This window comes from Pseudophryne corroboree, chromosome 2 (genome assembly GCF_028390025.1).
Source record: "Pseudophryne corroboree isolate aPseCor3 chromosome 2, aPseCor3.hap2, whole genome shotgun sequence".
NCBI classification, from domain to species: domain Eukaryota; kingdom Metazoa; phylum Chordata; class Amphibia; order Anura; family Myobatrachidae; genus Pseudophryne; species Pseudophryne corroboree.
Genome location: NC_086445.1, coordinates 482,069,389 through 482,087,640, shown reverse-complemented (window position 1 = coordinate 482,087,640; position 18,252 = coordinate 482,069,389). Strand labels below are relative to the sequence as shown.

Sequence of the window (18,252 nt, the reverse complement as noted above, 5' to 3'; positions counted from 1 at the left end):
GACAGGAGAATCCTTTGCCCGAATTCAGCGTCCTGAGAGGCAAAGGTATCAAGGCATGTGTAATGAATTTGTCTACCTAACATATCTATTCTGCTGAAACAACACATTGTGCTGTCCATAATGACCTACCTTACAAGTAGAATGAGCAGAGACATTAGCAGGAAACGGAGATCAGCTTGAGAATATGCTTCTGAAATTTTAATCCGAAGCCACTTCACCAGAGTCTGCTTATCCGCAGGCCACCCTCTCTTGTGAAATTCAGAGAGAATGAAGGGAGTATCTGTCTTTCTGATGGCACTGGTATGATCCATGTAAATCCTTAAGGCACGGACTACGTCCAGCGCTGCGTCTCCCGCAACAAAGTCCAGCCACTTGAAAACCGAGACTACATTTTCTTCATTAAGATGGAAATTAGAAACCACCTTCGGAAGATACTCAGATTTGGTTCGAAGAACTGCTCTATCTGGATAAAAAATTCAGAAATGGAGAATGGCACAACAAGGCCCTTAAATCTGAAATTCTTCTAACTGAAGCAAAAAGTCAGTAGAAAGAGAACTTAAGCTGTCAACCATTTAAGATCCAATCTTTCAAGTGGTTCAAATGGGACAACCTAAAGGGCCTTTAGGACTAACTTAAATCCTAAAGCACTGTAGGAAAAACAAAAGGAGGTTGAATGTGTTGCATTCCTTGGAAAAAAGTGCGCACGTCCTGTAGGTTAACAATTTTCTATTTAAAACCATACAGTCAATGCTGACACTTACGCGTCTAGTTTCCCTTCGTGGAGAGGTCCTTTACTGTGCGGTGCGCAATGACGTTATCGCGCACCGCACAGCAAAGGTCCTCTCCACAAAGGGAACTAGACGCTACGCGTCTAGTTTCCCTTCGTGGAGAGGACCATTGCTTTGCGGTGCGCGATGACGTCATCGCGCACCGCACATCATTTCAGTCTGTACAGGGGGTGTAAATGACCACGCCCCCTGTACGAAGCCACGCCCCCCAAAACCCGCCCGAGGCGCTCAGAGCGCCAGAACCGGCCCTGCTCCTACCTGACTCAGTCTAGAAACTGTGCCTGAGGAGACGGACATCTTTGAGAGAAGGATTATACACAGATAGTGGCGAGATTCATACCAGCTCACGCATACAAGGCAAACCAAGCTAACTAGCCTGAAACTCAGCAACCGCTGAAACATTACTTACCAAGTAACAATGCAGTACTTAACTAAGAACAAAGTTGTACTGAACCAGATAACCCCTGCAGGAAAACGAAGCGCTGGGCGAGCGCCCAGCATCCTCTACGGACTACGAGAAAAGGATTTACCGGTAGGTAATTAAAATCCTATTTTCTCTTACGTCCTAGAGGATGCTGGGGTCCACTTTAGTTCCATGGGGATGTACCAAAGCTCCCAGAATGGGAGGGAGAACGTGGAGGCTCCTGCAGAACTGCTTGACCAAACTGTAGGTCCGCAGAGGCCAAAGTATCGAACTTGTAAAACTTAGCAAACGTTTTCAAGCAAAGCTGCTAAGCCGAGACACCCTGGGCAGCCGCCCAGGAAGAGCCCACCTTATGAGTAGAGTGGGCCTTAAACAGATTTCGGACACGGGAATCCTGCCATAGAATATGCATGCTGGATAGTGAACCTGATCCAACGAGAAATTGTCTGCTTAGAAGCAGGACACCCCATTTTCTTGGGGTCATACAGGACAAGCAGAGAGTCCGATTTTCTGTGACGAGCCATCCTCTTCAAATAGATCTTTAAAGCCCTCATAACATCCAAGGACTTTGATGTAATTGAGGAGTCAGTAGCCACTGGCACCACAATAAGCTGGTTGATATGGAAAGCCGACACAACCTTTGGAAGGAACTGCTGACGCGTCCTGAGCTCAGCTCTATCTTCATGGAAGATTAAGTAGGGGCTTTTACAGGACAAAGCCCCCAATTCCGACACACGTGGAGCCGAGGCTAAGGCCAACAAAGTGACAGCCTTCCATGTGAGAAACTTGACCTTAGCCTCCTGTAAAGGCTCAAACCAATCCGATTGCAGAAAATGCAACACCACGTTAAGATTCCAGGGTGCCGTCTGCGCCACAAAGGGCAACAACTTCTCCCTGGACACTGCCTTTATCAGCAGATCGTCCAGGTATGGAATTATGTTCACTCCATCATCTCCGCCATCACTTTGGTGAACACCCTCGGTGCCGTGGAGAGGCCGAATGGCAGTGCCTGGAACTGATAGTGACAGTCTAACAGTGTGAATCGGAGATAAGCCTGATGCGGCAGCCAAATTGGAGTGTGGCCAATTGGGGACAACAAACACTCCACAAACACACAGGGAAAAGGCAGACAGAGTTTCCCCCCAAGAATACCAAGAGAGCCACAGAGATTGGAGCCAATCCACACACAGCGCTTTTTAAATATAAGAAAACCACTATCCAGTGCTTACTGTGCACCTTAATAGGTTACACAGTATATACACCGCCTCCCCTCCCTTCTACAACCCCCTGGTACCGTACAAGATAGCTGGAGTTGATGAGGAGGAACAGCTCTCCCTGTCAGCGTCTCTGCATGCAGGAAAAATGGCGCTGAACGCTGCTGGGTCCGCTCTGAGAAGCTCGGCCCCGTTTCATGGTGCTGCTTCCCGCTCTCTGGTTCTTTATACTGGCCTGAGGAATATCTGCAGGCAGTGATCTGGGGTCCCTGACAGGCTTCTGACCAGTGTAGGGTGTAGGCGCTGGCTCAGGGTGCCCCTCACAGCACCACACAATGTACTGCTGAGCCCTGGAACGCAGTTAGTACGGCACTCCCTACCCTGTTGCCGCCATCTTCACACCAGCTCCCAGCTTGCCAGGGGACCTGTGACTCACTCTCCACTGAAGTCTTCGGGTTCTGTAAGAGGGTGGTGGCATGCTGCAGGGGTGAACGATCACCTGTGGCGGCGAACGTTCATTCCCCTCAGGAGCTCAGTGTCCTGTCAACAGAGATAGTGGCTCAGACCCCTTAGGGCGGACACTACTCCGCCCCTTAGTCCCACGAAGTAGGGAGGCTGTTGCCAGCAGCCTCTCTGTGCCTAAACTCTATTAAAATAAAAACAGAGAAACACCTATGTAGCTCCCCTAGCTGTGACCGGCTCCTCCGGACAGTCTGGTAGGAGGGGCATAGAGGGAGGAGCCAGCCCACACTTTTAAACTTTTAAAGTGCCAATGGCTCCTGGTGGACCCGTCTATACCCATGGTACTAAAGTGGACCCCAGCATCATCTAGGACGTAAGAGAAATTTTCCTTGCTCTGAGCATAATTACCTGTTGTGAGAGTCCTCTTGCCTTCAGGATGGAGGTCTCGAGAGTAATTTCATCAAAGACATCCCATCCAGGTGTTTGTGATAACCAGGACCCTGAGACAGTAGATCTGGCCGTTGAAGGAGTAGGAATGGAGCATTCGTCGACATCCTCTGCAGATCTGTGTATCAATGTCTTCTGGACCAAGCTGTAGCTATTAGTATCATAGCACCCTTACCTTGTCTTACCTTTCGTATCACCATGTATCACAAGGCGATAGGTGGAAACACATGAACAAGATGAAAGTTGACAAGTCATCCACAAGATAACTCTGGGATTTGTTCTTGACCCGTATGCGTTCTGACAGGACGGCATGAGATGTATCTCCGGTAACACCCATTATCTATCAGAGTTTTTAAGAAATAGGGTTTTAAGTCCATACATTTACCTGAAAGGCGAGTTGACTGAGAAAATCTGCTTCCCAGTTTAGGACTGCCGGAATGAGTACTGTGGACAAGGCTGGATAACGAAGCTCTGTCCGCCTTAAAGTGTGACTTACCTTATTCATTATGTACTAGCTACGAGATCCTCCCTGATGGTTGAGGTACGCCACTGCCATTGCATGTCTGAGCAGATTCGATTTGGATTCATCAGAAGGATATTCTTTGCCTGAATAAATGCCATATGGTATATATGGCCCAAGATTTCAATATATTTATTGGTAGGCAACATTTCTTCCTTGGTCCACTGCCCTTGGAAGCAACTCCTTCCTGACACCCCAGCCCCACAGGCTAGCATCCATTGTCAGAGTTTCCATCTGATATCCAAAGGAGCCTTCCTTTGACCAGGATAGGCTGTCCAATAACTATCAAGCTATTGACCTCCTAACTTCCAGAGGAAGACCATAATCTGCGCTTTTATTGTCTGATGAAAAACCTTTCTACTAGGAAATGATCAGACAATGCAGATGTATCTAATGGAAGTAAGTATACTCCATCATGTCCATTGTCTACACCATCAAACCCATCACATGCATTACTGCATAAATGGATATCGTTTGACTGTGTAGCAACTCCTGAATCCTTAAGTGAATTTTGGATATTTGTTCAGAGGTAAATACCCAACTCCAACACAGCCCCCAAATAAGTCATTCAATGTGACGGAACCAGAATGACTTTGCCCAATTTATGAGCCAACCAAATCTCTGTAACAAGCTCTATTACAGATGACAGTGAACAATTCCTGAGACTGTGCCAGGATTAAGTTGTCGAGGTATGGGTTTTTATAAAATACTTATCTCCTGCTAACAGAGATAAGATGCCATCACCACCATAATTTTGGTGAATACTCTGGGAGCTGTGGTCAGCCCAATTGGTAGGGCCTGAAATAGAGGCTGGAGGATAGCACCTAACATAGCGCTGATGGAACAGTGCTATGGGAACATGTGGAAAAGCATCCTGAATATTCCGGAATGCCCTAAAACCTCCTGCTCTATGGCTGAAATAATGGAATGTAAAGTCTCCATAAAACACCTGAGGTACCCAAAAGTACTTGTTTAGTGCTTTGATATTGAGTATAGGCCAAAATGACCCATTTGGCTTCTGGACTAGAACCAGGTTGGAATCAAACCATGTCCTCATTGTGCAGGAGGAACTGATTATCACTCCTGACTGAAGCAGCTGAACTGCCTCTTGCAAAGTCCACGTCTTCATTTCCACTGAAGACGGGCTGGGACAATTTTAATGAGGGTGTTTCTGAAAACACCTACAGCACTTGATATTACCAACCAAGTACTAACCAGGACCAACACTGCTTAGCTTCCCAGATCAGATAAGATTGGGCATGTCCAGTGTGGTGTGGATGTAGATCATACCGTGAGATACCGCTTTTTGCACCTAGGCATCTGTAGTAGACTGCTGCCAGCTCTGTGGAAACTGAAGAAATCAACCTCCCACACTGGGTCGCCCCACGTGGAAGCCCTCACCATCAGGCTGATGGCTTATCTTCAAATTCGAAAACCGGTCCTCTGGTAGCCCAATACCTTTTAGTCCTACCAGACTTGTTGGATTGGGACTGTTTGCTTTTTACCCTTTCCTTTTGCTTTTCCTTGATTCCGAAAGGACTGGAAAGCTGGAAACTAGGCTTGAACTGATTTCAAATACTGTTAATTCTTTACCAAAAGAATATTTCCAGTAACAAGACAAGACTCCTGAACCTTTTTGGATTCTAAGTCAGCTAACCATGTACAAGCCAATCCGCTCTGCGAGCTGCTGCTGCAGCTGCTGTCTGAGAGGCAATAGTACCCATATCCAGGTCCACTTATCGCTGCCTGTTTGATATGCATTATGGAATTTTTGCTTTCTAGATGCCATTGAAAAATCCCCTTTCAAAGCATCAGCCCAGGCTGCCATTACTTAGGCTATCTGAGCAAAAGCCAAGGCTGGTCTAACGATTGTCCCAGACAAAAATAATAAATGGTCTTTAGAAAACCATCGAGTCTCCTATCCGTGACATCATTAATTTATGTTGAAAACAAAAATAATGTAGATTTTCGCACCATTCTAAGATCTGCGAATCTACTTTGGGAGCCACCCTTCTTTTTTAAACAGTCCACAGCTGGACGAGGATAATTGGAATTCCATTTCCTGGAATTCAAACTTCCTACTGGGCATAACCCAACATACATCAGCTGTTTTGGGATGTTTAAACACAGCTGCCTTAGTTTCTAACATACAGTAGGCTCTGCTGCTTCGGAGGATACAATGGTTGACATAGCACTATTTAGCTCAGGTATGTCCACTGAGATGACCTTCCGAAGTGCAATGAGTCCTCAACTAAACATGTGTAGACTGTGAAAATGTTGTATCATGTCTATGTGATTTACTTACCACCGGACTTTCAGCCTTCCTTTATTAAGAGGCTGCCATTCCCTAGGTGGATAACTTCAGAATGAAGAATGCATGTAAGGGTTAATAGGATAACCTATCGCTGGTATAGGGGCTGGCATTATCTGCTCAGCTACATTTGATAATGTCTGTGCAAAGTAGCCCATGAAGGTTCAACTAGAACCTGTGCCTGCCTCGGTTACTTAAGAAGCTTTGGACAACTAAACTATTTTGCACTTTATCCCATTGAACCAGTCCTGATAGGTTAACCTAGCTCTGTAAGACAACATGAAAGGAGTGTTGCTGCTGCTGTGGAAAGTGTATTTTCCTCACCCTTGACGCTCTTTGACATTATAAATAAATCACGCACCTTTACAGTGTTATTACACAATTTCGTGACTATAAAATTTGTTAAAGTGACATACAATCCGACCCTACCCTGCTTTGCACCAGCATTGAGGATCGGAATACACAGAAAATCTGATGGAATTTTATACAGTAGTACAGTCAGCAATCGCATTAGAAGTCAGTCACAGGTTACACATTAACATAATAAGCAATATGAGCACATAATTTATTATTATTATTATTATTATTATTATTATCCTTTATTTATATGGCACCACAAGGGTTCTGCAGCGCCCAATTACAGAGTACATAAACAAATAATCAAACAGGATAACAGCAACTTACAGTTGATAACAGTATAGGACAAGTACAGGGTAAATAAACATAGTTACATCAGCAGATGACACTGGAATAAGTATCAGGTGGCAGAAGACTGATGGATTTGGTGTAGTGGAAGATTATTAAAGTAAGAAAGGATAAGCACATGAGGGAAGAGGGCCCTGCTCGTGAGAGCTTACAGTCTAAAGGGGAGGGGTATACAGACAGGGGTGACACAGCCCATCTGTGTCACCCCTGTCTGTCTACCCCTCCCCTTTAGAATGTAAGGGTACATAGAGAGCATAGAACAGAGGGTTAGGATGAGATTTGGCTGGGATTGGTGAAGAAGTGGGTCTTGAGAGCCCGTTTGAAGTTTTGTAGAGAGGTGGAGAGTCTGAGGGGGAGAGGTAGGGAATTCCAAAGAAGTGGTGCAGCACGTGAAAAATCTTGGAGGTAGGAGTGGGAGGAAGTAATCCGTAGGCAGGAGAGTCGGCGTGCATTAGTAGAGCGAAGAGGCCGGGTGGGAGTGTAAAGGGAGATAAGGTCAGAGATGTAGATGGGAGAGGAGTGGGTGAGGGCTTTGTAAGCGAGTGTGAGAAGCTTGAAATGGATTCTGAAAGGGAAGGGAAGCCAGTGAAGGTCTAGTAAGAGAGGAGAGGTGGACGTAGTGCGTTTGGTGAGGAAGATGAGCCGGGCAGCAGCATTGAGGATAGATTGGCGTGGAGAGAGGTATTTGTCAGGAATGCCAGTCAGGAGCAGATTACAGTAGTCCAGTCTGGAGATGACCAGTGAGTGGATAAGAGTCTTAGTAGCATCCTGGGTGAGAAAGGGTCTGATCCTGGAAATATTTTTTAGATGAAAATGGCAGGTTTGTGAGAGGTGCTGAATGTGTGGTTTGAAGGAGAGGGAGGAGTCAAGGATTACTCCAAGACAGCGTACTTGGGGGCTAGAGGAGATAGTAGTGCCATCAATAGATAATGAGATTGTAGGAGGTGAGGTTATGCGGGAGGGAGGGAAGATGATCAGCTCGGTCTTAGACATGTTAAGTTTAAGAAAGCACTGGGACATCCAGGAAGAGGTAGCAGAGAGACAGTTGGAGATACGAGTGAAGAGAGCAGGGGAGAGGTCTGGAGAGGAAAGATAGATTTGGGTGTCATCAGCATAGAGATGATATTGGAAACCAAAAGAACTAACGAGCTTACCTAGTGAGGACGTATAGAGAGAGAAGAGAAGAGGACCAAGGACAGAACCTTGGGGTACACCTACAGTTAGTGGAAGTGAGGGGGAGGTGGAGTCATGAGAGGAGAAAGAGAAAGAACGGTCAGAAAGGTATGAGGACAGCCAAGAGAGGGCAGTGTCACGCAGACCAATGGAGTGAAGAATTTGCAGTAGGAGAGGATGGTCCACAGTGTCAAATGCAGCAGAGAGATCAAGTAGAATAAGTATAGAGTAGTGTCCCTTAGATTTAGCAGCATGGAGGTCATTGCATACTTTTGTAAGGGCAGTTTCAGTGGAGTGGAGAGGACGGAAGCCAGACTGGAATGGTTCAAGCAGTGAGTGTGAGGAAAGAAAGGAAGTAAGGCGGTTGTAGACAATACGCTCAAGGAGTTTGGAGGCAAAAGGGAGGAGAGAGATGGGTCGGTAGTTGGAGAGAGTGTTTGGATCAAGTGTAGGTTTTTAAAGAATAGGAGAGATGAGTGCATGCTTGAAGGCAGAGGGGACAGTGCCTGATGAGAGGGATAGATTGAGAAGGTGGGAAAGATGGGAATAAGCAGAAGGAGAGAGGTAGCGGAGGAGGCGGGAGGGGATAGGGTCAAGTGGGGAGGTGGTGAGGGGACAGGAACGAATGAGGGCCATGACTTCCTCTCCAGATGCATGTGAGAAAGATGTCAGAGTAGGTGCGAGGGATGGGGAGGGTTGGTAAGGGATGGGAGAAAGCTGGTTACTGATGGACTGGTGAGATGTGATATCCTGACGTATGGAGTCAATTTTGGATGTGAAGTAAGTGGCAAAGTCAAGAGCAGAGAGTGAGGAAGGGAGACGAGGTGGAGGTGGGCAGAGGAGTGAGTTGAGAGTGGCAAAGAGGCGCCGGGGGTTGGAAGACTGGAAGGAGATGAGGTTCTTGAAGTATGACTGTTTTGCAAGAGAAAGGGCAGCACTGAAGGATGAGAGCATAAGTTTGAAATGGAGGAAGTCTGCCTTAGAGCGTGATTTCCTCCAGTGCCGCTCAGCAGTACGTGAGCATTTTTGCAGATATCTAGTGCATTTGGTGTGCCAGGGTGGAGGTGTTAATTTGCGAGGGTGAATAGTGGTTGGTGGAGCAACAGAGTCAAGAGCAGAAGTAAGGGATGCATTGTATGTGGAAGTGGCTTGTTCAGGGCATGAGAGAGAGAGAATAGGAGAGAGAAGTGAGTCAAACAGGGAGGAAAGGAATGTGGTGTCAATAGCTTCAATGTTACGCTTAGTGATGGTAGCCTTAGGAGGTAGAGATGGGGAAGTCGAGAGAGATAGGTTAAAGGAGAGCAGGTGGTGGTCAGAGAGGGGAAATGGGGAGTTGGAAAAATCAGAAATATCACAGCAGTGAGTGAAGACCAGATCCAGTGAGCTCCCATTAACATGGGAGGGTGATGAGGTCCACTGGGAGAGACCAAGTGAAGAGGTGAGGTTAAGGAGTTTAGAGGCAGGGAATTGTGTGGGGATGTCAATAGGGATGTTGAAATCACCTAGGATAATGGAGGTAATGTCAGAAGAGAGGAAGTGAGGAAGCCAGGAAGCAAAGTTGTCGATGAATTTGGAAGCAGTGCCATGGGGGCGGTAAATGACAGCTACTCTAAGATAGACTGGTTGGAAGAGGCGTATGGCATGGACCTCAAATGTAGAGAATGTAAGGGATGGTTCTGGTGGTATGAGTTGGTAGGAGTAACTAGAAGGTAAAAGGACCTCAACACCACCCCCATGGCGACCCCCAGGTCGGGAGGTGTGTGTAAATGTGAGGCCCCCAGCAGAGAGAGCAGCAGGAGAAGTAGTGTCAGAGGGCGTAATCCAAGTTTCAGTAATGGCTAGTAGGTGTAAGGAGTTGGAAATGAAAAGGTCATGAGTGGGGACCAGTTTGTTACAAACAAATCTGGCATTCCAGAGGGCACAGGATAGGGGGTATGAGTTTGTGGGAGAGATGTGAATGAGATTATCAGGGTTGCTGTAGCGATGAGGTGAGATTAACTTTGAGGGCAGGGATGATGAGAGAGTAGTGATGGTACGGGTGCCTGAGCTAGGAGGGGAAACTGCAGGAGGTGGGCAGGGAGGGAGGTCAGTGTGATATGGATGGGGATATGGGGAGGTGACAGGGAATGGAGAGAGGGAGCAGGGCTGAGTTGTGGGGTAGCAGGACCATGGGGCAGAGGTAAATGAAAGTGGGGTTACAGGAAAGTAGGGGGAAGGAAACAGAGGGATGGAGGGGAGACAGAGGAGGAGTTGTAGGAGACTAGGGGGGAAGGATAAAGATACATTATTAGGTAGACACTGAGTGATGTGGGGAGTATAAGAAAGCCTTGACATAGTGTTAAGTAGGTAAATAGGTTGAGGGAAAGTGGAAGTAGGAGAGGAGACTGTAAGGGAATCAGAGCAGAATCAACTACAAATACATTTCAAGTATGTACGAGAAACATATTACTGCATTATCTTATGTAGGCGTTTTAAACGTATTCAGTTGCACAGCAAAAGAAAACCACAGCAATAGTTATCAGATTCATATGCATGAGGCACTTTATATATTAGTGTATTCGTACTCAAAGGTAGATAAAGACTTAGAGCTGTATTACCTGGCTCAGTAGAGTGGGATACAGGGAGACTCACCCCACTTCCAGGTAAGATCAATACGTTTGCGAACACTACTAGTGTACACAATCGCTCCGTGAACCTATAGTGAACACAGACGTCCAAGTGAACACTGACGCACCAGTCACACAGCCGCCTATGCTGCGACATGGTCCCCTTAGTACACAGCATCTCAGACGGAAGTTGGAAAACAGTTCATGGCGGAAGACTCGGAGGAAACTGGTCATGAACCGGGGTGGAGGGTCGACCAGGGGTGTGCGTCTGACTCCCCACGGCTGACATCAATCCTAAGGATCGTGGCCTCATACTACCCTTGGAGCCTATGATCCCTAAGGCTTAGCGCTGGTGCACTCTCGGTGGCAGCCGCATCAGCGACTGTTTGGTAGTCTCCTCCCAAAAAGTGTGGCTGTGTCTGCATTCCCCCTCTAAGCGAAACCAATGCCTTATCTTCACCCTGTGCTCCGGCCGCAGCCTGGTAACGTCTGCTGGACCTGCTAGTATATCCGACACAGACGCCCGCCGAAACAGCACTGTACTCGTGGGTAAGCGTTGTCGCGACCCGGCGAGGAGTTGTTGGAGCGACTCTTTCTAGGACATGCATAAGACACTTTTTAGAAAGATCACTCGGAAAAAATAGTAAACCTACAAAAATAAAATAAGAAAGCTTATGGCTGGTAAAAAAACAGCAGCCCTCTAACCATGGTTTGGCTCTTGCCGCACCAAACAAAAAACGGATTTACCTGAGCCAGAAGGCGGGATATATGGACAGGCCCGTTGCATGCTGGGAGGCCAAAAAGCTTTGACCTTTAGGTGCAAATCCACTGTCGCACCACCATATCCCAATGTATCCTGTGGATACCCTGTGGTCCGTGCAGGAGAAATGTTTTCTATTGAACCATACCCGGAAAATTAAGCTTCTCTACATGCTTTGCTGGGCGGGTATGGATCAGCAGATCTACATGAAAAAGGTCTACAGTCATTAGGTCGACCAATAATGGTCAACATGCATTAGGTCGACAGGATCAAAAGGTCGACACATGAAAAAGGTTGGCAGTAGGAAAGGTCGACCAGGTCAAAAGGTTGACACATGGCAGGGCCGAAACTAGGATTTTCATCACCCGGGGCAAGGCAGTAATTTGGCATCCCCCCCACCCCCAAAACTACAACAACAACAAAAAGAGACCCTGTCCGTCTAAAATAATAAATAAGATTATCAAAAATTCAGAAAAAAAGGGGATACTATTGGACAATATTCCCCTATGTGCCCCAAATGCCCTAACTATCACATGCCCCCCCAGCAGCGTGTTCCACTACATGCCCTATATCTCTGCACTATATCATAACACTTCATCACTGTACTACATTCCCATATCCACTGCACTACATCACTATACTACATCCCCTACTCGCTGAAATACATCACTAGCAGGCAGCCTACCTCTAATAACTTGTTTCATTGGGGCATTTAAGAGAGGAAGGGGAGCCTACCCCCTTTGTTCTATCACAGTTTTCCAGCAGAGGATGTTAGCAGGGGCAGAGTTTTGCAGTGAAAGGAGTAACATGTGCAGAGTTGGCAGCGGAAAGGGCATTAAGCAGTGTCTCACCATCATGCAGTTGCGGCTCTTCTGCCCCACGACTCTCCTCGGACTCTGCTCCGCAGCGCACTCGGGATGCTGCACACCGAACTGGGCCGCTGTAGCTTGCAGTTCAATCACCTCCTCTGGTGCTCTGGTTCTTCAGTTGTTTCCATCTCAACACTCACCCGAATTGGCTGTCCAGCAGGGGTCTTCTCTAGGTCCTTCATGGTGCTTTCCTTGCGCTGTCTGCCTGTGCTGTGGGGGTCCTCTGACAGGGTCTTTATATACGCAGCTAAGAGGACTTTCAGCCAGGGTCTCTTCAGGGGTCAGGGTCTCTTCCCCTCCATAGGGGCTGTCTCTAGCTACCTGATCTGCATACTGGGACTTGGTCCTGCCGGGTTGTGGTCTCTTAGGGTCTTATTGTGGTTGACATTTCTCTTTTTCTCTGGCAGCAGTGGTTCCAACGCTCTTGCCCACCACAGTAGCAGCTTCCACACAGGCAGTCCTGGCCACCCTCTAAGTCTGTCTGCAGGGGTCTCCACAAGGGTCCTTGTACCGGCTCCACGCAGAAGGGATCCTCACATTGCAGCAGTTCCATGAGAGTGCCACAGCAGCTGGCCCCCAGATCTCTCCTGTCATCTCTGTCCTCCTGGCCCCTAGTCACTCACTCTCCTTGTCAGGCCCTTCTCTGCCTTACTAGTGGGTACATTACTGCACTCCTCACAGGTAGTCTCCTATCTGTGTGTCTCTCGTGGCTGCTCCTGCACAGGTACACTTCCAATATGTGTGAGTTTCCTGTCTGCCCTACTCTACTTTTTATCCTCCTGCTGCTGCTTGGTCCGCCTCTGCATCAGGGTCTGTAGTCTCTCACTGGCCTGTGGTCCCTTGGTAACAGCCGCTGCACTCCTCTGCCATGCAGCCGAAGCCTCCAATCCTCTTGGGCAGGTGTGGGGGGGGAGGGTCCCGGGTAAATGCTGTTGCTGGCTAAGGGGAAACTTTTCCTATGGGAGGTACCAAACTCCTTGTCAGCTAGCCTGGCAGGGTCATTTCAATTTACCATACATGCTGCCATGGGGTTGTATTGAGGCAGCACTACTTGTGTAAAGAAAAAAAACAAGGGGTCCCCTTCTTTTCCTTATATAATAACTATGGGGTATTACAAATGTTGACCTTTTGTCTATGTCGATGTAATGCATGTCGACCATTAGTGGTCGACCTAATGCATGTCGAACTTTCCATGGTCGACCTAGACAAACAGAGCCAAAAGTCCATTCAAAAATTTTACAGATAATTACCTTTGAAACACAGCAGAAACTCATCCCTGCATAGAACCCATTCATTCATAGTATTACCAAGTAATGTCACTGCATTGTAAAGCTCCCCCATTCATTTTCTGTTGAATGCTGTGTGTAAATGACTGTGGGGGGAATTACATTGTTTTGGGTGTCTAATAATCCTGTCTAAACAGGACTTTTTAGACACCCAAACAATTCTCACAATTCAATTGTTTTTGGGTGCACATGCATGACGCTCCCAAACAGACATGGTTTAGCCACGAAAAATGGCTAAACCCATCTAAAGTCCTGCTTTAGGTGTCCAAACCCGTTCAGATGCCCAAAGTGCCGAATTAGCGTACATTTCTCCTCGCACCTAAGAAGGCTGCGAGAAGAAATGTCATAGCTATGAGTGCCGGGCATCTAAACAGAGCAACAATTTAAACGCTCTGGTTTGCACACCACAGTGGTAGCTGCAGGTAAAACAATTGAATCGGCCCGTTGTGTCTGGTTAGTATTTCATATGGATTCCAGGCACAATGTTATTTTTTATTTAATTTTTGGCACAAGGTGCAGCATGGTAATAAATGAATTATTGGAGCCATTGCTTGATTCAATTGAACTTACCTCATATAAGGAATAGAGGATAAAAATGGGAAAAATAAGACAAGAAAATATATTAAAAAGTTGGAATGCACAAAAACAAGAGCTTTGTTTAATGTATAACACTGCCTGCTTCAAGGACAATATAAAGGACTTACCTGGTAAGCAATGGTGACCAAATGCAAAATTATGGCCTGTGCACCAAGCTCTGCAACACTAATGATACCTAAAGAGAAATGAAAACAACATAGCACAAAATGCTCAACAAAGTATTAAGGACCACTAAACTAGAAAATAATAATATTTCATTCCACTTAACCTGTCATTATTGTTAAAAGTTATTTGTACAGTGCATACATACTGTATTACACAGCACTTTGCTGACAATATTTAGTCGGTCACATCAGTCCCTGTCCCAGTGGAGCTTACAATCTACATTCCCTACCACATGTACGCACATACACAGTAGGGTTCATTTTTGTCAAAAGAAAATGTACCAACCAGTATATTTATGGATTGTGGGAGGAAACTGGAGTATCAGAAGGAAACCCACACAAGCTCATAGAGAACATACAAGCTCCGCACATATAAGGTGCTGGTTAAAAATGACCTGAGTGCGGGAATGCAGCAAAACTAACCATTGAGTCACTGTGTATATGTTAAGAAAAAACAATGAAAAAGCGCTGGTATATGGCTAAAATGATAGTAACGTTTATTTTTTAGTATATGTATATATGATCTCCAAATAGACACAATATAATAGACATAAATCGGCCGGCCTTATACACAGAATGTTTTCACATAAAAAGCATTATTAAAATGTATATTCTTTTCCCACTTCTGGTCTAAATATCAAAAGCAGCGATGAACTTATCCAATTGTGTAGTTCTATATACTAGCTCTAGTCCATTGAGCTTAGGCAATTAGTTTGTTAAGAAGCTTTAATTAGAAAGCACAGATTGAGCAATAGCCATGCTTGATAAAGAACTGTTTGCCCAACGATGTAATAGTGGCTGTTTTAGTAATTCATGAAGCTGAGTGGTTAGTAATACCACAAGGTTCATAAAGTTAGTGTAAATTATCAGCATGCAGAGGGAAAACCATTATAAGCATATATTACCACTGTCCTGCGTGTTATTCCCAAAATCCTCCCAACCACTGGTGCTTTTTATCCATTAATGGGTGCCATAGCCAGAGGAAAAGAGAAGTTACCAATTTCTAGCAGGCTACTCTGGTATATAGATCCTCTCTGCAGCATAGTGCCGCACGTTGGAGCGGAAACTACCGGTGACGAAAAAAGCTCAGCGTTGCCGCTGTATGCAGCGTGTAACACTTCCCGCTGTGAATGACCTAACTCCACGTGTTCTGTTAGTGCTGCTCAGCTGTGTAGCGGCCGAATCCGTAGCTGATGACGCATTTCCCCACCTTCCAAATGTCAGCGGCTTCCTCAGATCAGTGTATGCAGTGTTCAGTGTATCCCACTTTTAAGCTGAATGGTACTTTCTGCACCTGCGCACTGTGTAGGTGTTCCAAGCCTCATTTAGAGATTCTTTTGCTGCTCAGTCATATTTAGAAGATACAATGTATATAAAATAAATCACAACTACCTCTACATGACTACAAAGTGAATCATTTGTATATAAGTCACATCTTAGTGTATATTATGAAACATAATAGTAGAGTCTTTATTTATAAATTTAAACCTTAGTCACAACTAATATTCATAAAATGTTAAAATAAGAATTTACTCACCGGTAATTCGATTTCTCGTAGTCCGTAGTGGATGCGGGGAACTCCGTTAGGACCATGGGGAATAGACGGGCTCCGCAGGAGACTGGGCACTCTAAAAGAAAGATTAGGTACTATCTGGTGTGCACTGGCTCCTCCCTCTATGCCCCTCCTCCAGACCTCAGTTAGGGAAACTGTGCCCGGAAGAGCTGACACAACAAGGAAAGGATTTGGAATCCAGGGTAAGACTCATACCAGCCACACCAATCACACTGTACAACTTGTGATAACCATACCCAGTTAACAGTATGAACAGCAACTGAGCCTCCTTGTACGGATGGCTCATAACAATAACCCTTTAGTGAAGCAATAACTATATACATGTATTGCAGAGAGTCCGCACTTGGGACGGGCGCCCAGCATCCACTACGGACTACGAGAAATAGAATTACCGGTGAGTAAATTCTTATTTTCTCTGACGTCCTAGTGGATGCTGGGAACTCCGTAAGGACCATGGGGATTATACCAAAGCTCCCAAATGGGCGGGAGAGTGCGGACGACTCTGCAGCACCGAATGAGCAAACTCAAGGTCCTCCTCAGCCAGGGTATCAAACTTGTAGAATTTAGCAAATGTGTTTGAACCCGACCAAGTAGCAGCTCGGCAAAGCTGTAAAGCCGAGACCCCTCGGGCAGCCGCCCAAGAAGAGCCCACCTTCCTTGTGGAATGGGCTTTTACTGATTTAGGATGCGGCAGTCCAGCCGCAGAATGTGCCAGCTGAATCGTGCAACAGATCCAGCGAGCAATAGTTTGCTTTGAAGCAGGAGCACCCAGCTTGTTGGGTGCATGCAGGATAAAGAGCGAGTCAGTTTTCCTGACTCCAGCCGTCCTGGAAACATAAATTTTCAAAGCCCGGACTACGTCCAGCAACTTGGAAGCCTCCAAGTCCCGAGTAGCCGCAGGCACCACAATAGGTTGGTTCAAATGAAACGCTGATACCACCTTTTGGAGAAATTGGGGACGAGTCCTCAATTCTGCCCTGTCCATATGGAAGATCAGATACGGGCTTTTTCATGACAAAGCCGCCAATTCTGACACACGCCTAGCTGAAGCCAAGGCCAACAGCATGACCACCTTCCGCGTGAGATACTTTAGCTCCACGGTCTTAAGTGGCTCAAACCAGTGTGATTTCAGGAAATCCAACACAACGTTAAGATCCCAAGGTGCCACTGGAGGCACAAAAGGGGGCTGAATATGCAGCACTCCCTTAACAAACGTCTGAACTTCAGGCGGTGAAGCCAGTTCTTTTTGAAAGAAAATAGATAGGGCCGAAATCTGGACCTTTATGGATCCTAATTTTAGGCCCATAGTCACTCCTGACTGTAGGAAGTGCAGGAATCGACCCAGCTGGAATTCCTCTGTAGGGGCCTTCCTGGCCTCACACCAAGCAACATATTTTCGCCATTTACGGTGATAATGTTTTGCTGTCACGTCTTTTCTAGCCTTTATCAGCGTAGGAATAACTTCATCCGGAATGCCCTTTTCCGCTAGGATCCGGCGTTCAACCGCCATGCCGTCAAACGCAGCCGCGGTAAGTCTTGGAACAGACAGGGCCCCTGCTGTAACAGGTCCTGTCTGAGAGGCAGAGGCCATGGGTCCTCTGAGATCATTTCTTGTAGTTCTGGGTACCAAGTTCTTCTTGGCCAATCCGGAACGATGAGTATAGTTCTTACTCCTCTCTTTCTTACTATCCTCAGTACCTTGGGTATGAGAGGAAGAGGAGGGAACACATAAACCGACTGGTACACCCACGGTGTCATTAGTGCGTCCACAGCTATCGCCTGAGGGTCCCTTGACCTGGCGCAATATTTTTTTAGCTTTTTGTTGAGGCGGGATGCCATCATGTCCACCTGTGGCAGTTCCCAGCGATTTACAATCTGTGTGAAGACTTCTTGATGAAGTCCCCACTCTCCCGGGTGGAGATCGTGCCTGCTGAGGAAGTCTGCTTCCCAGTTGTCCACTCCCGGAATGAACACTGCTGACAGTGCTAGCACGTGATTCTCCGCCCATCGAAGAATCCTTGTGGCTTCTGCCATTGCCATCCTGCTTCTTGTGCCGCCCTGGCGGTTTACATGGGCGACCGCCGTGATGTTGTCTGACTGAATCAGTACTGGTTGGTTTTGAAGCAGGGGCTCTGCTTGCCTCAGGGCGTTGTAAATGGCCCTTAGTTCCAGTATATTTATGTGTAGTGAAGTCTCCAGACTTGACCACTGGCCTTGGAAGTTTCTTCCCTGAGTGACTGCCCCCCATCCTCGGAGGCTTGCATCCGTGGTCACCAGGACACAGTCCTGTATGCCGAACCTGCGGCCCTCGAGAAGATGAGCACTCTGCAGCCACCACAGCAGAGACACCCTG

At 46.7% G+C, this 18,252-nt stretch overlaps 1 protein-coding gene across 7 annotated transcripts in view; it reads right to left on the bottom strand.

Moving 5' to 3' along the window:
• LOC135029617 (multidrug and toxin extrusion protein 2-like) overlaps positions 1-18,252 on the bottom strand; it is a 486,356-nt gene that overhangs the window by 98,062 nt on the left and 370,042 nt on the right. For 6 of the 7 annotated variants that reach the window (XR_010225784.1, XM_063953866.1, XM_063953871.1 and 3 more), the window contains one exon: positions 14,270-14,337. The exons of the other annotated variant lie outside the window; for it this stretch is intronic. Coding sequence is in view for 5 of the 6 variants with exons in the window: in XM_063953866.1 (XP_063809936.1) it covers positions 14,270-14,337 (68 nt within the window). In the remaining variant the exon portion in view is untranslated. The remainder of the gene's footprint in view (positions 1-14,269; positions 14,338-18,252) is intronic. 7 annotated transcript variants of the gene reach the window in all.